Here is an 18025-nt window from a genome sequence, read left to right on the forward strand (position 1 = left end):
TTTCTCCTTTCTCTCTTTCTCTTCCTCTTTTATGACAATGTCTATCATTTCTCATGTTTTGGTTGGAATGATTTCCGTTATCCGTTTTTAATTTGGTGTGTTTCTTATCCTTGTTTGGGATTTGTTTCTGGCTGAATTGGTCTTTTCACGTTCCATTCCACTGGCTTTGTCCCTAACCTTAATGTTATCACCCCCCACCCGCACCATCACTGGTATCTCTCTTTGTTATCCATGGCTGATCATGGCCACCACATATCATTCATATTGTTTATTACCGTCTCCTCCACTCTTATTGGCCACTTCATCCCTGTTCTATCCATCCATCCATCCATGCCACCTGTACTTTTTGGCCCCGGCTTCTTCTCCCTCCCTCCCCCTCTCCGCAGCATTGGGACCAGGGAGGGGGTCACCCAGAAGAACCTGAGTGGCCTGTTGCCTGTGCGTGATTTCAGGCTGGACCCCAGCCTGCTGTACTCCCTGCCCCTGCTGGCCCTCAGCCCCAACCTGCTGGTCGTCTGGCTGTTCCTCAGCGTCGCCTACTTCCTGGCCAAGCTCCGCTGCAGCTGAAGGCACAGCCCTCTGCCACCCAGCCCCACCTACTCTCGACCTCTACTCACCTCTTCTCTCTGCCCGTTCCCCCCAGTGTGTCCGTCAGTCAGGAAGAAAGGCAAAAAGTTAGTTTGTCAGTCAAGGAGGAAGACAGGCAGTCAGGGAGTCAGTCAGTCGCTCTGTCAGTCTGTCTGGAGCTCAGCCGGGAGAACCCTCTGATTGGTCGAGGGCAGACCGTGTGTACCTGACTGGACTTTATGTGCGTCACTCGGGCTAAACTGCCAGCTGTTCCACCTAATGGGCAGCCAGCACTCCTCCCGCCCTGCTCTCTGTCCTAACCAATCCAGTCAGAGCAGGAGGCTGGTCTAAAGGTCTATGTGCAGTACTGTATGAGACTGTTACTGTCAGTGTTCTGACATATTTCTCAGTTTAACACCCATTGTTTTACAACAATCAAATACAAACAGAGTATGGGGAGAAACTTTGAAATAAAGACGGTAAGAAGTTTTAGCTGAATTTAATGGAAGTTTTGTCCCAGTTGTCCTTGAGTATTTATAATGCAGCTTCCCAACTCATGACATGATTATAACCATGCTATTATGATAATGTGATGTCATGGATCCTTTGGTTTTGCACAGAGCTTATTTTCAGTCATGCAAATGTTCTGGCTTGCTTGACGTTTACGTCTTCCATAAGGTTTGCATACAGCATAAGCCAAGGGATGGCTTGGCCATGCAATATCAAGCTGATGTTTTGATCTGGTGGCCATTTTGTTGTTGTTCCTCAGGCCTTCCTACTCTTACAGCAGGAGAGACTTGTGTCCGCTTTCACTTTAAACCAATGCACTTTTTTTAATCAACGTTGTCATCTTAATGAAGGTTATTCGCTTGTCTTGCCAATTGACACAGTTTCATCATGGTCGGAGCAATTTGAATTGGCTAAATCTGGGAATGTATGATATTTCAGGGGAGCTTTGTTGGCTTGTTTGATTATGCAGTGTAGTGTTTCCGACGGGTGTTTATTTTTTAGTTGATATCAGATTTCATGTCTGTACTAAGTTTCCTATTTACTATGGAGTTTGTATATATGAATTGGTTCTTTGTTAGAGAACCTATAAGTGTTGCAGTTCTAGGGAAATGACAGAGAAGATGAAGAGAATGTACATGGGCAAACCTCAAATGGCTCCCTACCACCAAATGATGCACTACCTCTGACCAGTAGTGCACTAAATATAGGGGATGATTTGAGACACAGCCCATGCTTGTTGTGCCAAATGATTTAGCCAGGTCTCAGATGCTAGATACAGGTCTTGGATCTTTATTCCAGGTCAAAGTGTTACTTCCAGATCTCCCAGCAGCCCAAATCCATCCTGCTTCCACAGAGACTCTTTGGGTTACTTCCAAGCCTTGCACTCTGGACTTCCTGGTCTCTGCTGAGAGTCCATACACCATTATCATATACAGTAGTTGCTATCTAGTCCCATAAAAACATGATTAGCTATCTAATGGTATATGCACTCATTAATATGTAGACTAGTGGTATTATCGTTTTCCAGCCCCATAGCCTCTCTCCATTTTAATCAGTATAATACCTGTCTTCAGTGCTGTGTTACGTCCCAAGACGGCCACACTCAATCCAATCTAAAGTGACCTACTAAAGAAATGGACCATCCGTCCCAAAATAGCCTCTGTGAGATTGTCACGCTTGTATTACATCCCCTCCACCCCCCATTTCCAACTTCTAGACCCCCCACAATGGAAAACTGGAGTGATTCTTTTGTCCTTGTTGGTTGAGCTATATGCAAGCTTCTTATAGGCCTCTCACCTGTGTGACTGGTATGGGAGAGAGGCTGGGTTTAGTGGTGTATTTAGGTTAGTTCATTGGTTTGGTTTTGAATATTCAGAGTTCTTTTTTTTTTACTGATTTTGTGCAATGTTACTGTTTTACATTATCGACAAATACGTAGGTACATGCAGTATTTATTTCTCAGTATTCTACAGTATTTACTTTTTCAATCTTGTAAATCCATATTGTAAATAATAGAAATGTATAAAGTCAGATCATCTATTGATAAGTATGCTGGTGTAGAACTACCTCTATTGTCCCATAAAACACCATTTGACTGTCAGCCAGGGGAGGAGAGCTGAGGGACAGCCAGGGGAGGAGAGCTGAGGGACAGCCAGGGGAGGAGAGCTGAGGGACAGCCAGGGGAGGAGAGCTGAGGGACAGCCAGGGGAGGAGAGCTGAGGGACAGCCAGGGGAGGAGAGCTGAGGGACAGCCAGGGGAGGAGAGCTGAGGGACAGCCAGGGGAGGAGAGCTGAGGGACAGCCAGGGGAGGAGAGCTGAGGGACAGCCAGGGGAGGAGAGCTGAGGGACAGCCAGGGGAGGAGAGCTGAGGGACAGCCAGGGGAAAATGTGCTCCATGAGAGCAGCACCCAAGGTCTGTCCCAAATGGCACACTATTCCCTACGTAGCGCCCTATAGGCCATGGTCAAAGTAGTGTACTATATAGGGAATAGGGCACTGTTTAATAGGGAATAGGGCACTGTTTAAGACGCAACCCCAGTATGTACAATATTAGGATGGCGTTTGCTTCAACCAAATGTGAAATAGCTCGTCCTGCTGGTTGGTAATGATACTACAGAAGCTTGTCACCCAGTAGGTCCTATGAAAAGTTGGATTGCTCCGTTCTGGGGATACATGCAATTAGGAGACCATTCTTCAGTTGTAGAGAATTGCAGAATGTGCTGGTGACAGTTTGTTCTGCCGGTGTATTTAATTCCGATGAAGAAACCCACTGCGTTAAATATGTTGTAACCATAGTGATGCTAAATCCAGGAATATTCCAACTAAAATCAAGTTCATGACTCAATTCTCAAGTTTTATTTTTCTGTTTCTCTTGAATTCCTTAGCGCTTTTGACTATGGAGAATATATTTATATTGCGTTGCATTATATTTTCATGCTTGTATGTCTAAATGCTCACGTTTGCTAAATATATGTATTCTTATGGAGAGTTTGATGTGATTACATCATCTTCATGCAGGTTTCACTTTATAATGAGAGGGAGAAATTCTAGTTGCTGTTCCAGATATCTTTGTATTAACCCTTGTCTGGTACTTTGCCCAGTTCCAACCCAATATCAGGATTGCTTGGATAACCATTTATGAATATGCTCTGAAATACTATACGTTTCTCCCTTTCTCTCTAATGCTTCTCTCTGAAATAGACTTTTCTCCCTTTCTGCTTCTCTCTGAAATGGTATGCATTTCTCCCTTTCTCTCTGAAATAGTAGACTTTTCTCCCTTTCTCTCTAATGCTTCTCTCTGGAAAGTGCAATAGCAGTCAATTAGTCAGCAGCCCAAAGAATCAGCTTTAATGTTGTTATATAATAAACGTCATGCCAAATGTATCAGAGGAGAAGGTGTATACTTCACTATAGAGTATTTGAATAGTGCAGTTCTGTTTGTTTTCCCTGGAATGGAACTGTTGAATTGAAATTAGAATGTAGAACATTTAAGTCCGTGCGTTTTGCTATTGCTCTTGTTTCACTTTATCTGTGGTGCTCGTAACTCTATGTAGAAAGCACGTCTTCTGTACACAGTATTAGTGTTCTGTACCCCTCCCTCCAACATTCCGATATTCCCCATGTCCCGGAACCATCCGTCCGACCGTTCGCTTTAGCTGTTGCCCCCATGTTTCTCTGACAGTGGCGTCAATGTGTTGGTTGGTTTTTGGGTTTCTCATTGTCTTTTAACACAAGCCCTTTTTTGTTTTGTTTTCTTCACTTTGCTGTCATCCTCTCTCTCTGTGCTTGCCCTCCCTCCCTCCTCCTTTTTCCCAGTGAGGGCTGCAGACGGGAGAATACCATGAAGAACGTGGGATGTCGCAAGTATGCTTTTAACTGTCTGCAGCTCAAGGCCTTCCCCAAACATTACAGGCCCCCCGACGGAACGTTTGGGAAGGTTGAGACTTGATTTGGATCATAATCTATTCTATTGTAATAGGGACAGCTACAACAATGGCAGCATAAAAAAAATGAATCAATGGTTAGATGGTCTTCAACCTACTGTAGCTGCAGAAGTCCTGTGGTAAATACCTGTGCACTGAATCGATGCATATTTTCCATTTCGAAGACAAATATCAAAAACTATAGAATTGGGAAAATGCCAAACCACTACTAGTTGAGAAACGATATATAGAATTTATTCAGACCTCACATGCATACCTTTCTAGATTGTTCTGAAGTTGTAGATAAGTCAGGTGGGACTAGTAACAACACTGTCTGGTTACATCACGTTTTTAGGGTAGTCAAGATACAGCAAGGAGGTCGTTTTCCTGAAAAGACGGTCACTGATTCTTTACCACTATACACAGTGATGACTTTTAGTTCTTTTCAGAGCCTCAGGCAATCTATAGGTCGCCAAACGTTCATACTGGGACGATGCTACTTCATGCTGACTATGTTGAAAGTTGTCTCTCAACCCATAGTTAACATGTGAACTGGGATTCGTACATTTGGTTGGCGTCATTGGCCAGAGCCTATGCATTTCAGAGTCCTTATTTAGGGAGTGTTTTACGTATGGACTAAACATTGTGGAAGTCAAGCCAGTCTGATGGACTTGATGAAGGGTTCCTTCCCCACGTGGATTTAGCAGTACTCTAATCCTGTAGAGCAGGGGATCTTTCAACGGTTTCAGCTCCAGAACTAAATAAGAAATTGACCATCCTCCTGTGACCCAAATGGTTCACCGGCGACCCAAATGAAGACGAAATAGTGCGTGATTAGAGATGTATTCTCATAACTCACGACCCACCTCTTGCATGCCCAGGGCCCACTTTGGAACCCGACCCATAGTTTAAGAAACGTCCCACAGACTGCAATGGCAACCCAAGACCAACCAGAGCTTTGTGTCTGATGCGTACCTCACCTATGTACTGTTTCCCTTTTCATATCTGTAAAGCCTGCGTTTAACTTCTTTGCCAAATGAAGGGTTGTGATTGTGAATGGATTTAGCTGTGTGGCATTATCTGGCAGCTCACTGTGAAGACTTAGCACTGTCTTAAAGGGATAGTTTGGGATTTTGGCACGAGTTCGGGTGAAGTTAGCGGTAGTTTCGCGAGCCAATGCTAACTAGCTTAGCACAAAGATGGCCTCAATGCCAAAATCCTGAACTATTCCTTTAAGACTTAAAGAGTAATATGAAAAAGCTATGAATGTTCTAGAAAGATCCACTTCCCTCTTTTTCCAAGTTTATTTTTGGAAAAAGTTGGGTTTGAGGGTAACAAAGGAAACATAATACATTATATAACATTGACTTGTAAAGGAAATTGAGTACATTATTTTCTGTTCTAATGTTGAACCAAGTAAAGGTCAGTAGTAAACCATTTAAACACACAAGAAGCACTTTTCTTTAAGATCATTTTCTGCATTTGTTGCACTGTTATTTTAGGATTGTCTTGTTGGCAGGCGTTGTTGACCAGGTTAAAAATAAATAGTCAGTAGAATGTTATCGGTATGGGAGTTACATTGTACGTTAATCTGGAAACTGTGCTGCTCAACAACTAAATATTAGTCATGTCTATTTTCACCACCAAGCGGCAATGCCGACTTTCTGTTTTGCAACATTTAATGAGATTGCAATTTGATACACAATTGAGCCAGAGGAGACTTGACCCTACAAATGAGTCATGTGTGTGTGTGTATGTATCAAAGCTTCACATATAATGTTTGCTTTTCAACAGGCACCCATAAACTCAACTGTGAGATGCAGTTTGTGTACGTTTACTGTCGTGTCTTTTCATGCTCATAAATAGTTTTAGTATTATTGGAAACATATTCTGCTATCTGCAGACTTTATTTTGCATTTATGTACTATACTATAGGGTATATTTCAATAAGTGTTGGGATTGGATTTGTATTTCTTTCTATTGTAATGAGCGCATATCTTGTATCCTGCACAAAGAGGATAACTGTATAGGCCTGACTGTTGCTTTAGATGAAGCTTTCATCAATATCTGACGCTAATAAAATAATGTTCAACGTCTTTGTATTGTCTTTGTAATGGAAGACTTGAAAGTTTACATCAAGCTGTTGGAATGTTCCGTTCTTCTCATTGCAATTCATTCTATTCCAGAATCTTATCTGGGTGACTCTAGCTAGAGTGAAATGTCATCCAGCTAGGTCACAGCCACAGTAAAACAAAAGACCTTGTGTCTGGCTACTAGGATTTTTTTTTTGTTCTCTGCAAGATGCCACTTGTTATACAGTAGCAAAGCTGTAGAGATATGAAGCCCGTTATAATGTCTGTGGCGTGATCCAAAGACGTACTCATAGTCACAACTAGAAAGAAACCAGGTTCAACACATTTTGATTCCTAAAATACAGTGCTACTTGAAGACAATGGCAGCGCCATTGGCATACGGCACACTATGGAGATCAGCGTCTCATTTCCAGAGGTGGCGGTAATTGGGTTTATTTTTCACGTCTCTTACAAAGGAGTGCCGGGTTGAAATCCTTGGACAACTGTCAGGCCCGTAGTGGTCACGCACAGTGAATGCACATCTACTCAGCCTTTAGCCCCATTTGTAACACTGTATTCTTTCTATTTGATCGTTAATATTGGACACATTTTATTTTGACTAAAACATCTCTGGAATATATAGATCACATATTCTTCCACTGTTCAGGATACGTCCATTTGTATTTTTAATACGTTTGACTGCGTTAGGAAAAGGTTTTGGGGAACTACACAGTCTGCTAAGAACACAACCTTGGCAGACATAAGCAGTCCACATTCATTGTCCACTATCACGCTCAATCACACTCCAGTCCAGACGGTGGCAGTAATACACTCAACATCTGGTTTGCACACTTCGGAACGAACAAAAAGGGGGTAATAAGAAGAACTCGGTAGCAGTGGCTGCGGTTCCGTGAAAGGACGTCTTTGTTTCGCGCAGAGGAATGGCTTCTCTTAATGTTGGGTCGACATACTCAAATTATACAGACTTTAATAATGCGGTCACCGCATTCGAAAATGAGAATTTTGTCCAGTTTTACCGCCGCGACGCAAGAACAATTGAAAAAGTCAAACGATTAAATCCAAGGCACCATTACAATCCTGAGTTGAAGTATGTGAACATACATCTGACTTGTATACACGGTGGCAGAAATTTCTTATCACATTCTAAAGGAGTGCGTCCGAAAACGAGGTAGCTAACTTCCATTTCTAGATGACTTTTTTTGCTTGTATCCATGGTCATGTAGCCTACATATCTGCTAGATCTGCTGACAGGGGCCACTGTTTTGCAGCCACCGTCCGTCATAATAAGAGTATTTCAATGTAATGTTTTCCAGGACAAGAGAACATATTTTTTGTTGTTGTAGTGGGGACAGTATAAAAAAAACTGTTTTTTAATTAGAAATGTATTTCGTTTTACATTGTTCGAACAATGTTAAAGTAGGCTCGTTGTCTCTACAGTACCTGCAGGGTTGGATGCCCAGCTTTAATCAAAGTCAAAACTACAGAGGATGGAGAGAGATTAGTTGTAAAGGAAATGGTCAAAATACACAACCATGAAGTCAGTGAGGTGAGTGGTCAACATAATGGGTTCAATTCCAGTTGGCAATACCATGATGCATTTTATAGTCTTCCTGTTATGATAAAATACAGTAGGACTATCACATAATAACAATTACTGGTTGATGGTTGTTCACACATCTATATAAAGGAATGTTCTTGTACAGGCTGCATTCAAGCACTACCCCAAGAGGAGACAACTATGTCCGGCTGAACGCGCCAAGTGTTCAGAATTGCTGACAAAGTACGATGGCAACAAAAGTTTGGTGATCGAAGAGCTCACCAAAGTAACTGGAAAAGTCATCCTACCGAAGGACATTCACAACATTGCAGCGACAATGAACTGTCCTCCAAAATGTGAGCGAAAGAAACAAGAGGTGACCAAAGGGATTCGAATGGTGATGGACACCGACACAAAGCTAAGAGAACAGGCAAGAAAAAGGCGGCCTGGATCTGGTTAGTATTTCTGACATAATACGGGCTATTATGTTAAGGACGGAGCATTGCCATTACGTTGCCACAACGTTGGGGATGTTACACCCTCACATACAGCGGCGTAGTGGTGGTGGTTTATTTTTTTACCTGACCTCGAACAACCACCCGAAAGTCTGGTGAGCTTACACTCCGGTTCGCTAGGTGGACTCCAGTGGTAATCCGCTTGGTAATAACAGGCTACAGTTGACCAACCTTTTGACCTGTGTATCCACCTACATGCGCAGGACATTGGTCCATGGGTTTCGTGTAGCACAGAACCATGAGAAATATAGTTATTTCTATGCACAGAACGTTAGCCCGGTCAATTCCAAAAATGCATTGAGAAGCCAGTTCCAACAGCAAAATGTATAGCTGGCAGGGTTACACATGGGGTTTCCATATAGGCAATATCAGATATTCTTTACGGCTGCTCGACTCAGCCTGATAACTTATGATTCAATTCCTATACTGTACTGTGTGTCTTCTCCATTCATTCCGATATCAAGGTGCATGACAAGGTGTAGCAGACATGCTTTAGTTTTTCAAAGAAGACACGTCCGCAGCGACAGTCAAACTATCGTCAAGCACAATCTTGCGGGTAAAGAAATTGTTGACAAACTTAGATTTTGGAGTGTAATGTCCCATTTTAATGTTACTGCTGTTTTGACTATGTCATTGAATGCACATCTAAGCGTTCAAGGATCCGAGGAGGTCCGAGAAGAAACTGGTGCTTGACGTGGACACGGGGGTGGATGACGCTCAGGCCATCATGATGGCTCTCGCAGCCCCCAACGTGGAGGTCCTGGGGATCACCTGCGTAAGCGGCAACACCTCCCTGGAAAACTCCTGCAGGAACACACTGCGCGTCCTCAAGGTCTGCCAGAGACTTGAGGTAGGCCTGGTGGAAAGACTGCTCACTTCGTTACGAATCAAATCGTTGTTTAATGATCATAAAATTTTGGTGGTAAGCTTATGCTCTATTATAGACTAATATCAGTGTGTATTATATCTGCTGTGTTGCGTTAGATCCCAGTGTTCAGTGGAGCTGCAGAGCCTCTGATGGGCCACCCCCTGTCGGCAGGCTCCTTCCACGGGCAGGATGGGCTGGGGGACGCCCCTGACCCAGATGCCCCGGGCCTGGAGCTGCTGCAGACAGAAGGGGCTGTGGAAGCCATCATCAGGCTGGTCAATGAGAACCCTGGAGAGGTCGGTACCAAAAGGTTAGGTTCCTAGGCTAAAACCAAACCCCAGCACCCCTAGATCTATAAGAAATGTCTTTGCATTGGGGCTTGGAATCCAAACAAGGTATTTTGGTATTTTACTAGGATCCCCATTAACTGTTGCAAAAGCAGCAGCTACTCTTCCTGGGGTCCACACAAAACATGAAACATAATACAGAATGACATAATACAGACCATCATTAGTCAAGAACAGCTCAAGGACAGAACTACATACATTTAAAAATGGCACACTTAGCCTACATATCAATGCATACACACAAACTATCTAGGTCAAATAGGGGAGAGGCGTTGTGCCACGAGGTGTCGCTTTATTTTTTCAATCCAGGTTTGCTGTTTATTTGAGCAATATGAGATGGAAGGAAGTTCCATGCAATAAGGGCTCAATATAATACTGTACATTTTCTTGAATTTCTTCTGGATTTGGGGACTATGAGAAGACCCGTGGTGGCATGTCTGGTGGGATAAGTGTGTGTGTGTGTGTGTGTGTGTGTGTGTGTGTGTGTGTGTGTGTGTGTGTGTGTGTCAGAGCTGTGTGTAAGTTGACTATGGAAACAATTTGGGATTTTCAACACATTTTTTCTTAAAAAGAAGTGATGCAGTCACTCAACTCTTAGCCAAGAGAGACTGGCATGCATAGTATTTATATCAGCCCTCTGATTACAATGAAGAGCAAAACGTGCCGCTCTGTTCTGGGCCATCTGCAGCATAACTAGGTCTTTCCTTGCAGCACTGGACCACACGACTGGACAATAATCAAGATTAGACAAAACTATAGCCTGCAAAAAAAATGCTTTTTGGAGTGTGGTGTCAAAAAAGCAGAGCATCTCTTTATTACGGCTAGACCTCTCCCCATCTTTGCAATCATTGAATCTATCATTTTGACCATGACAGTTTACAACCTAAGGTAACTCCATCTCCTCAACTTGTTTAACAGCCACACCATTCATTACCAGATTCAGCTGAGGTCTAGCATTTAATGAATGATTTGTACCAAATACAATGCTCTTAGTTTGAGATGCTCAGGACCAGTTTATAACAAGAAAGTCTAGTGCTTCGTTGTCCCTTCATTGTAGATGGATTGACTCAGTGTTGTTTCTCTGTCTAGGTGTGCCTGGTAGCTATGGCCCCGTTGACCAACCTGGCCATTGCAGTGAAGATTGACCCCACCCTCCCTCAGAAACTCAAAGGTCTCTTCATCATGGGAGGCAACACTGACTGTAAGGGGTTTATGTCTATAATGCAATTTGCATAGGCCTAGTGACTTGTTATCAACATACTTTGTCATACAGTCAATTGTGGTCCCGTGTGGCTCAGTTGGTAGAGCATGGCGCTTGCAACGCCAGGGTTGTGGGTTCATTTCCCACGGGGGGACCAGGGTTCAATTCCCACGGGGGTACCAGGATGAATATGTATAAACTTTCTAATTTGTAAGTCGCTCTGGATAAGAGCGTCTGCTAAATGACTTAAATGTAAATGACCTGGTAGGATGTTATGAAATGATATAAATAATAATGACCTAATAATGTATTTGTTTCTTGGATATTGTTATTTGTGTTTGCAGCGAGGGGGAACACCACAGTGTGTGGAGAGTTCAACTTTGCTGCCGACCCGGAGGCTGCTTACATCGTCCTGAACCGCTTCTTCTGTCCAACCTACATCGCTACCTGGGAGTTCTGCTGTGAGAACAAGCTACCATGGGTAAGACCACAGGTTCTGGTCATCTACCTATACAGACTAAATAAAGGCTCACACACTACCAGGCTATTTGTAAGCACTGGTCCAGCTCTCATCAGAGCAGATGGGAGGAAATGAGACAAGGAGAGGTGGCCACTTTCAATTATTGAGATGCATCCACTGGCTTACTCAGACAATTCATTACTATCGAAATATCTCTTGCAGCCTTTTTACAAAGATTTTACATACATTTCGTTTGAGCAAATTGATTTGTCTTTTCTCCAAACCCACTTGTCCCATCCGTCTCTAATCTGCCCCCTGCAGTCGTTCTGTGACAACTGGCTGGCCCAGGACTCAGACAAGGCCCGCTTCATGAAGAGCATCTTCAAACACACCATGGACACCGTAGCCACTTGTGCTCGCTACCAACGGGAGATGGCGGCTGGCCCGGGTTTCGTGTCGTGCGACTCGTACGCCATGGCAGCGGCCATTGATGACAGTTTCGTGTGGGTGTCTGAGCCGGTGGCCGTTACCGTGGAGCTTCAGGGGACCTACACACGGGGCATGATGGTCCTGGACAAGCTGGGAGTCCTGGAGAAGGAGCACCAAGTTCTCATCATGAGGACGGTGGACCTGGAGAGCTTCAAGGGGATGTTGATGGACTCCCTGAAGTAATAAGCGCTGGGCTGGGAACTACACCTATACCGCTGTCCCATATTGCTTTCAATTGTTTATTTTTGGGGAGGGCTCAAATTCCACTCTTCGTAATGAGTTTTGTACAAATAGATCTTGATAAGGGGGACAGTTTGAGGTGGTGGATATGTCTGATGGTAATACAATCATTTTACATTATCAGGAAATAAATGTTCTACAATGTTAATTTTTTGATATTGTCTTACTATATTACAGCAAATGTTATCAGTTACTTGTTTTAGATTGCATTTCTTTCCTGTTAATGAAAAGGGGGATAAAGTAAAACCTTTTTATTGAAAGTGCTCAGGAATGTACACTCAGAGAAACGCCCCTTAATCCAATTGAAATACAAATTCATTACTTCTATTTCTCTTCAATAAACAAGATTTTCAGTACGTCATATTTAAAAAAAAAAATAAGAAAAGAAAACAAACCGAGATATAATCTTAAAAACAATCCACGATTTGTGTATCTTACAGCCAAAGTATTATTTACAAAGTATACAAAACGGCATCACCCCATCCAATCACATTCCAGAATGAAAGCATTGTCCATGAGTCCCCCGCCTGTCTGTGGGCTCTGGTCCTGACTCCAGAGTGTCTACTGGACGCGGTACTTGTAGAACCAGCAGAGGCCCTTGGTGAAGTTCCATCCCAGGGAGAGAGAGATGATGTAGAGGAGAACTAGCAGGGCGAAGGGGTAGAGCAGAACCACTGTGTTCTGCAGTTGGGGCAATGCTGAGGGACAGTGAGAGAGGAACTGGAGTAAATATACAGTTGCTAGACGTAACCATTGTTAGAGGGTCTGATGGTTTCACCCCCAGTGAACTATCCCTTTAAAGGTGAAGCATCCGCTTGTCGTTTCCACTCACTACCAAATATGGCAGTGAGAGGAAGTGGCAGGTAGCCTAGTGGTTAAGAGCATTGGGACAGTAACCGAAAGGGTCCTGGTTTGAATCCCTGCGCCGATTAGGTGGGGGAAATATGTCTATGCCCTTGAGCAAGGCACTTAACCCTGATTACTCTGGATAATAGCATCTGCTAAATGACTGAAATGTAAAATGAAGCCCAGTGGCCAGCAGAGGAAGGATGACTGACATTCTTCAAGTTTTGAAACATTTGATCTCAATACAGTTTTCTGTTCCCAAAACTAGAATCTGTTATGAACAGAGTGGACTAAGTCTTATAGACTTTACCCTTTGCCAAAGTTGTAAAAAACCACATTGTTTAGAAGGAGTGCAAAGGCAAATTGAGTTACAGCGCATGGGCACTTAAAGGAAATATGCAGATGCATGCTAGAACGGGCCAATAGGATCCATCTAGCTCGTGCTTGGCTATAGAGAAAACTGTTATAGGGGGCCTCACCGTTGTATCCCAGGAATGTGATGTATAGATAGTAGCTGATGGCTGTCAGCCACAGACTGTTCCCTACAAAGTACCCCAGGAACCAGTCTGAGTTTATAACTACGATATCTGAAACAAACAGCAGAGATCAGACACCGTTAAACAAATAACACCTTAACATGTTAGAAATGTGTAATAACAAGTCTGCACTCACGGTTTATAAAGAAGAGCTGTAGGAAGTGCAGGATGACAAGCAGGGGGTAGAAGGCATTGAGATGCACATCGAATGCGTAGCCCCACTCTACATCATAGTCCTTACTGGGCGGCTTCAGCAGGTACTTATTGGTGATGAACCTGGGGATACAGCAGACAGGAAAGGGCCTTTAGAAGAGCATGGGGAAGGACCAGCATTTAAACATTTGCACAGCCCGAAGACAACCTCTAGCCTGTATCTGAAGGGACCAGATAGACATACACACAATGATGCTTCTGGCCTCATAGGCTTCCAGCCATCCCATACACCTTACGTCCATCTAGCTCTTTCTGTAAATCTCTACTCACCACATGAGTGTGGAGATGAGCAGGCCCACGCCGATGCAGTCTATGAACACCACCCACAGCAGCAGCTTCAGAGTCTCCACAAAGCCCATGTCCAGCACCAGCCCAAAGCCCACTGTGGACACTACACACAGAGGACGAGGGACAAAAGCATAAAGATGATAATATTGTAAATTGTAATATATTTGTTATTTATCAGGATCCCAATTAGCTGCTGGAAAACCATCAGCTACTCTTCCTGGGGTCCACATAAAGCATAGTAAAGGACTGAAATACAGGCATTTAAAATGACACACAGCGTACATATCAGTACATACAATATCTAGGTCTAATACATAGTACAATGCAAGTTACAATACAAGCTATATAAAATGGCTGTCTCTCTTCAGTCCCCTTTGTGCAGTAAGGTGTCCTATCTGTTTTTTTACCTGGGGTGGCAGAGTTCCATGTAGTCATGGCTCTATTTAATACAGTGTGTTTCCCAGCCTCTGTTCTGGACCTGGGGACTGTGAAGAGACCTCTGTTTGCATGTCTAGTGTTGTACCGGTTAGTGTCCGAACTGGTTGAACAGACAGTTTGGTACCTTCAACATCAATATCTCGTACAAAGACCAATAGTGATGCAGTCAATCTTTCCTCAACTTTGAGCCAGGAGAGACTGACATGCACGTTACTGACACTTTCCCTCCATGTATATCTAAGTGAGATACGGGCTGCTTTGTTCTGGACCAACTGCAATTTACCCATGTCCTTCTTTGCCGCACATGACCACACGACTGGGCAGAAGTCCAGGTGCGGCAAAACTAGGGACTGTAGGACCTGTCTGGACGACAGATGTCAAAAGGCTGAGCAAACCCCCATCACGGACAAACCTCTTCCCATTTAAGCAACCATTTAGTCTACATGTTTTGACCATGACAGCTTGCTATCTAGGGTTACACCCAGCAATTTAGTCTCCTCCGCTTGCTCAATAGCCACATTATTCAATAATAGATCTAAACGAGGTTTAGCATTGAGCGAGTGATTTGTCCCAAAAATGGTGCTTTTCGTTTGAGATATTTAGCACCAGCCTATTGCTAGTTAGCCGTTGTAAAACTGGCTGGAGCTCTGTGTTGTGTCTGTTATTTATTTTACTGTATAAGTCTAACAAAAACAGCTCCCACAATCTTCTTACTATTAATTTCTTTCAGTCATTCGTCAGTTTTTTATTTATTTTACTAGGCAAGTCAGTTAAAGACAAACTCTTATTTTCAATGACGGCCTAGGAACAGTGGGTTAACTGCCAACTGCCTTGTTCAGGGGCAGAACGACCGATTTTTACCTCGTCAGCTCGGGGATTCGATCTTGCAACCTTCCGGTTACTAGTCCAACGCTCTAACCACTAGGCTACCTGCCGAGCATGTGGAGTAACTGATCATCAAAACATTTCCTTGAGACTGCACAGTCTCATCACAACCTTGTTATGTCTCTGATCTGTTTTCATCACATGTGAGATGAGACCAAGTCAATGGAAAGAGGGTCCCATAACCAGGCATTAATACTCCAAATGATACATTCATTCCTGTTTGATTGCTGGTTACATCTGATACAGAAAGCCTTATTGCATCCTATTTTGAGTTGGTTAATGATTTCTGTTGCTGCTTCATTTCTAATCAAAGCTTTAATATGATGCTTTAAAGGTGCTTTGCTTTTTGTTGGGTTGTGCATTTTTATACTTTCTCTAAATTGCAAAGTTATTTTAGTGGTCAAACTATTGCTACACAGTTCCCACTTCTTGTTTTTATAAAGCACACTTGTTCAGAAAGGGCAGTGATTGTTATAGATGGACTGCTGTGAAAAACACCCAAGATACTGACCACAGAGCCAGATGCTGAGTAACACCAGGAAGGCAGGGTCGTCTCTGGCCCACTGGTCCTTGGTCTGCTTCCTGTAGTGGAAGTTACGATACACTCTCTGTGGGGAGGTGAACAGGTAGAGCATCTGCCACACAGCAAACTCAAAGTCCATGGCTTTGAAGTGCAGCAGCCTCCTCAGGTATTTGTAGCGCTTGGCGCCCGCTGTGTGGCGTGCCGCATCGCGAGCACTCAGGCTTCCGTTCTGCGGCGAGGTGGTCGGCAACATAGTGCTTGGAAACACAGAAAGCATCACGATGACCAAATCAGAGCCATAGATATACAGAATTTGATTTACAGTGGAGGTGCAGTCTTCCCTTTCTCCCTGCATAGGCCTCACCTGGTGACACAATACTGTCAGCTTATGTCAACATCCAAGAACCTGTACAATATTGACTTTTACCATGCAATTACATTAAGTCATTGCAACAGACACATTGATTAGCTCCTAAATGACCGTGTCCATCCTGTCAGTCTGTCTGCGGTAGTTTAGTGTGGACATCTTACTAGCTATCTGATATGTCTGTAACAGACTCTCCAGCAGTCACGACAGATAGTGTGATATACTGGGGCGGGTATAATTTGTGGAACGTTCCAACAGGAATCTGTTCCAAAAACTTCGTAAAGTACAAGGTTGCCAACAAATAACGCATACAATGTAGCACGATCAACTAACCTTGCTAACTAGCTGACGAATAGGTGTCAACTCACCACGTAGCTTATTCTTAATGTTTGTCCATAGGACATTTTTCGGAATAAACGTGGTGAGTGAAAAACAATGAAATAGCCCACTCCCTACCCGGTATCTTATTCGGCCGGTATACAACTTTGTATGCGTTGTTTATTGGAAACCTTGTTATTTACGACGTTTTTGGAACAGATTCCTGTTGGAAAGTTCCACAAATTATACCCACCCGATATACTGTGCTCAGATCTTTGTTGACATGCCAGGCTAACAGACTAGTAGTAGCTAACTAGATGGCTCTTGAAAGCTAACGTCAGCTGGCAAATTGTGGTTTTCCGTGCCAACAATATTGTTTAAACTAAAGTAATTTGTGCCAGCGAGTATCAAAAGACAAACGTTACACTAAACAAAGTAGCTAGCTGACGTTAGGTCGGTGGCATAGACCCTTTGATGTACATGTAATTGGCTGGCCTTAGTAGCACGTTAGACAAGACTACAACTGAATGTATGGTTTAGTTGCAAACTGAGATAAGAATGTTGGAATAAACGTACCTACTGAACCTCCTATTTTTAGAAGAAAGTTCCTTTTCCTCAGTAAAAAATATCTCTTCCGGACAACTGAACACGTAGAAACTTCCGGTAAGGGACCAAGAGGTGCTTCGACATTGCATCTTGGGAATTGTAGTCAGAAAGAAATTAAACAAGCTTTGTTGTAGTACAATCTATCATAACATATCACCACTCCCCTCTGACGTAGCCAAAATAAAAGTATGAATATGGATTTTTGCATGTGTTTTAAAATTAAACAGACAGTATAATGAATATGCGTGTGAAAGCAGTATAGCATAGGTGATTCAGAATGTTTATTAGTCACATGTACAGGGTTGCAGGTGTGAGTGAAAATCTTAGGCTTTGAGCTCCAACATGCAGGAAATGTCGATGGGTGGAGTACTGGGGGGCGGTGCGAATGTCCATAGGTGGAGTAGCAGGGGGGAGGGGGGAGCGGGTTGCAGGTACCTGACTAGTGGTGGCTATTCAGCAGTCTGATGGTCTGAGGGTAGAAACTATTGGTCAGTCTTTTAGTTTTTGCCATGATGCTCCTGTACTGCCCACTTCTGAGTGATTGAAGCAGGTAGAACAGGGCATGGCTTGGGTGGCTGGGGTCCCTGATGATCTTCTTGGCATTGCCAGCAGCATACCACCCTGCATACCACTGCTGGCTTGCTTCTGAAGCTAAGCAGGGTTGGTCCTGGTCAGTTCTTGGATGGGAGACCAGATGCTGCTGGAAGTGGTGTTGGAGGGCCAGTAGGAGGCACTCTTTCCTCTGGTCTAAAAAA

General features: G+C 43.5%; 3 protein-coding genes across 20 annotated transcripts in view; 2 read left to right on the top strand and 1 right to left on the bottom strand.

Moving 5' to 3' along the window:
- The window catches only part of LOC129859819 (inositol polyphosphate-4-phosphatase type I A-like), a 39796-nt gene extending 33200 nt beyond the window's left edge, over positions 1–6596 (top strand). For 8 of the 13 annotated variants that reach the window (XM_055929947.1, XM_055929950.1, XM_055929951.1 and 5 more), the window contains one exon: positions 387–3961. In XM_055929947.1, the coding sequence (XP_055785922.1) occupies positions 387–567 (181 nt within the window). In that variant the 3' untranslated portion in view covers positions 568–3961. Of the gene's footprint in view, positions 1–386; positions 3962–4393 lie in introns of those variants that run through there. The other 5 variants (XM_055929954.1, XM_055929961.1, XM_055929959.1 and 2 more) reach the window with 1 other exon arrangement.
- Positions 6597–7266: 670 nt separating this feature from the next.
- Positions 7267–12398, top strand: LOC129859820 (inosine-uridine preferring nucleoside hydrolase-like). 6 transcript variants are annotated; one of them, XM_055929962.1, is made up of 8 exons: positions 7379–7761; positions 8031–8139; positions 8297–8585; positions 9296–9495; positions 9630–9809; positions 10950–11061; positions 11406–11542; positions 11843–12398. In XM_055929962.1, the coding sequence occupies exons 1-8, from the start codon at positions 7514–7516 to the stop codon at positions 12191–12193; spliced, it is 1626 nt and encodes a 541-aa protein (XP_055785937.1). In that variant the 5' UTR covers positions 7379–7513; the 3' UTR covers positions 12194–12398. The 6 variants fall into 6 exon arrangements, with proteins under 6 accessions (XP_055785942.1, XP_055785940.1, XP_055785938.1 ...); XM_055929965.1 differs by lacking the exon at positions 11843–12398 and having other exon boundaries at positions 7277–7761; positions 11433–11522; XM_055929963.1 differs by having other exon boundaries at positions 7377–8139.
- Positions 12399–12486: 88 nt separating this feature from the next.
- LOC129859821 (protein unc-50 homolog) lies at positions 12487–17374 on the bottom strand. Its single transcript, XM_055929968.1, has 6 exons — positions 17241–17374; positions 15968–16236; positions 14116–14236; positions 13769–13908; positions 13576–13683; positions 12487–12948 (listed from the first exon to the last, which is right to left on the bottom strand). Exons 1-6 carry the CDS (start codon positions 17357–17359, stop codon positions 12812–12814), a joined length of 894 nt encoding a protein of 297 aa, XP_055785943.1. The 5' UTR covers positions 17360–17374; the 3' UTR covers positions 12487–12811.
- Positions 17375–18025: the final 651 nt, after the last annotated feature.

The sequence above is a fragment of the Salvelinus fontinalis genome, chromosome 7 (genome assembly GCF_029448725.1).
Source record: "Salvelinus fontinalis isolate EN_2023a chromosome 7, ASM2944872v1, whole genome shotgun sequence".
Lineage (NCBI taxonomy): Eukaryota > Metazoa > Chordata > Actinopteri > Salmoniformes > Salmonidae > Salvelinus > Salvelinus fontinalis.

Bases quoted from the DNA above. Each gene is read 5' to 3' on its own strand.
- LOC129859820 (XM_055929962.1), top strand. From the start codon at position 7,514: ATGGCTTCTCTTAATGTTGGGTCGACATACTCAAATTATACAGACTTT. The intron at 7,762-8,030 runs GTAGCTAACTTC...TTGTCTCTACAG, and splicing joins GGAGTGCGTCCGAAAACGAG to TACCTGCAGGGTTGGATGCC. The intron at 9,496-9,629 runs GTAGGCCTGGTG...GTGTTGCGTTAG, and splicing joins AGGTCTGCCAGAGACTTGAG to ATCCCAGTGTTCAGTGGAGC.
- LOC129859821 (XM_055929968.1), bottom strand. From the start codon at position 17,359: ATGCAATGTCGAAGCACCTCTTGGTCCCTTACCGGAAGTTTCTACGTG. The intron at 16,237-17,240 runs GTACGTTTATTC...TGTGTTTCCAAG, and splicing joins AAAAATAGGAGGTTCAGTAG to CACTATGTTGCCGACCACCT. The intron at 14,237-15,967 runs GTCAGTATCTTG...CTCTGTGTGTAG, and splicing joins ACTCAGCATCTGGCTCTGTG to TGTCCACAGTGGGCTTTGGG.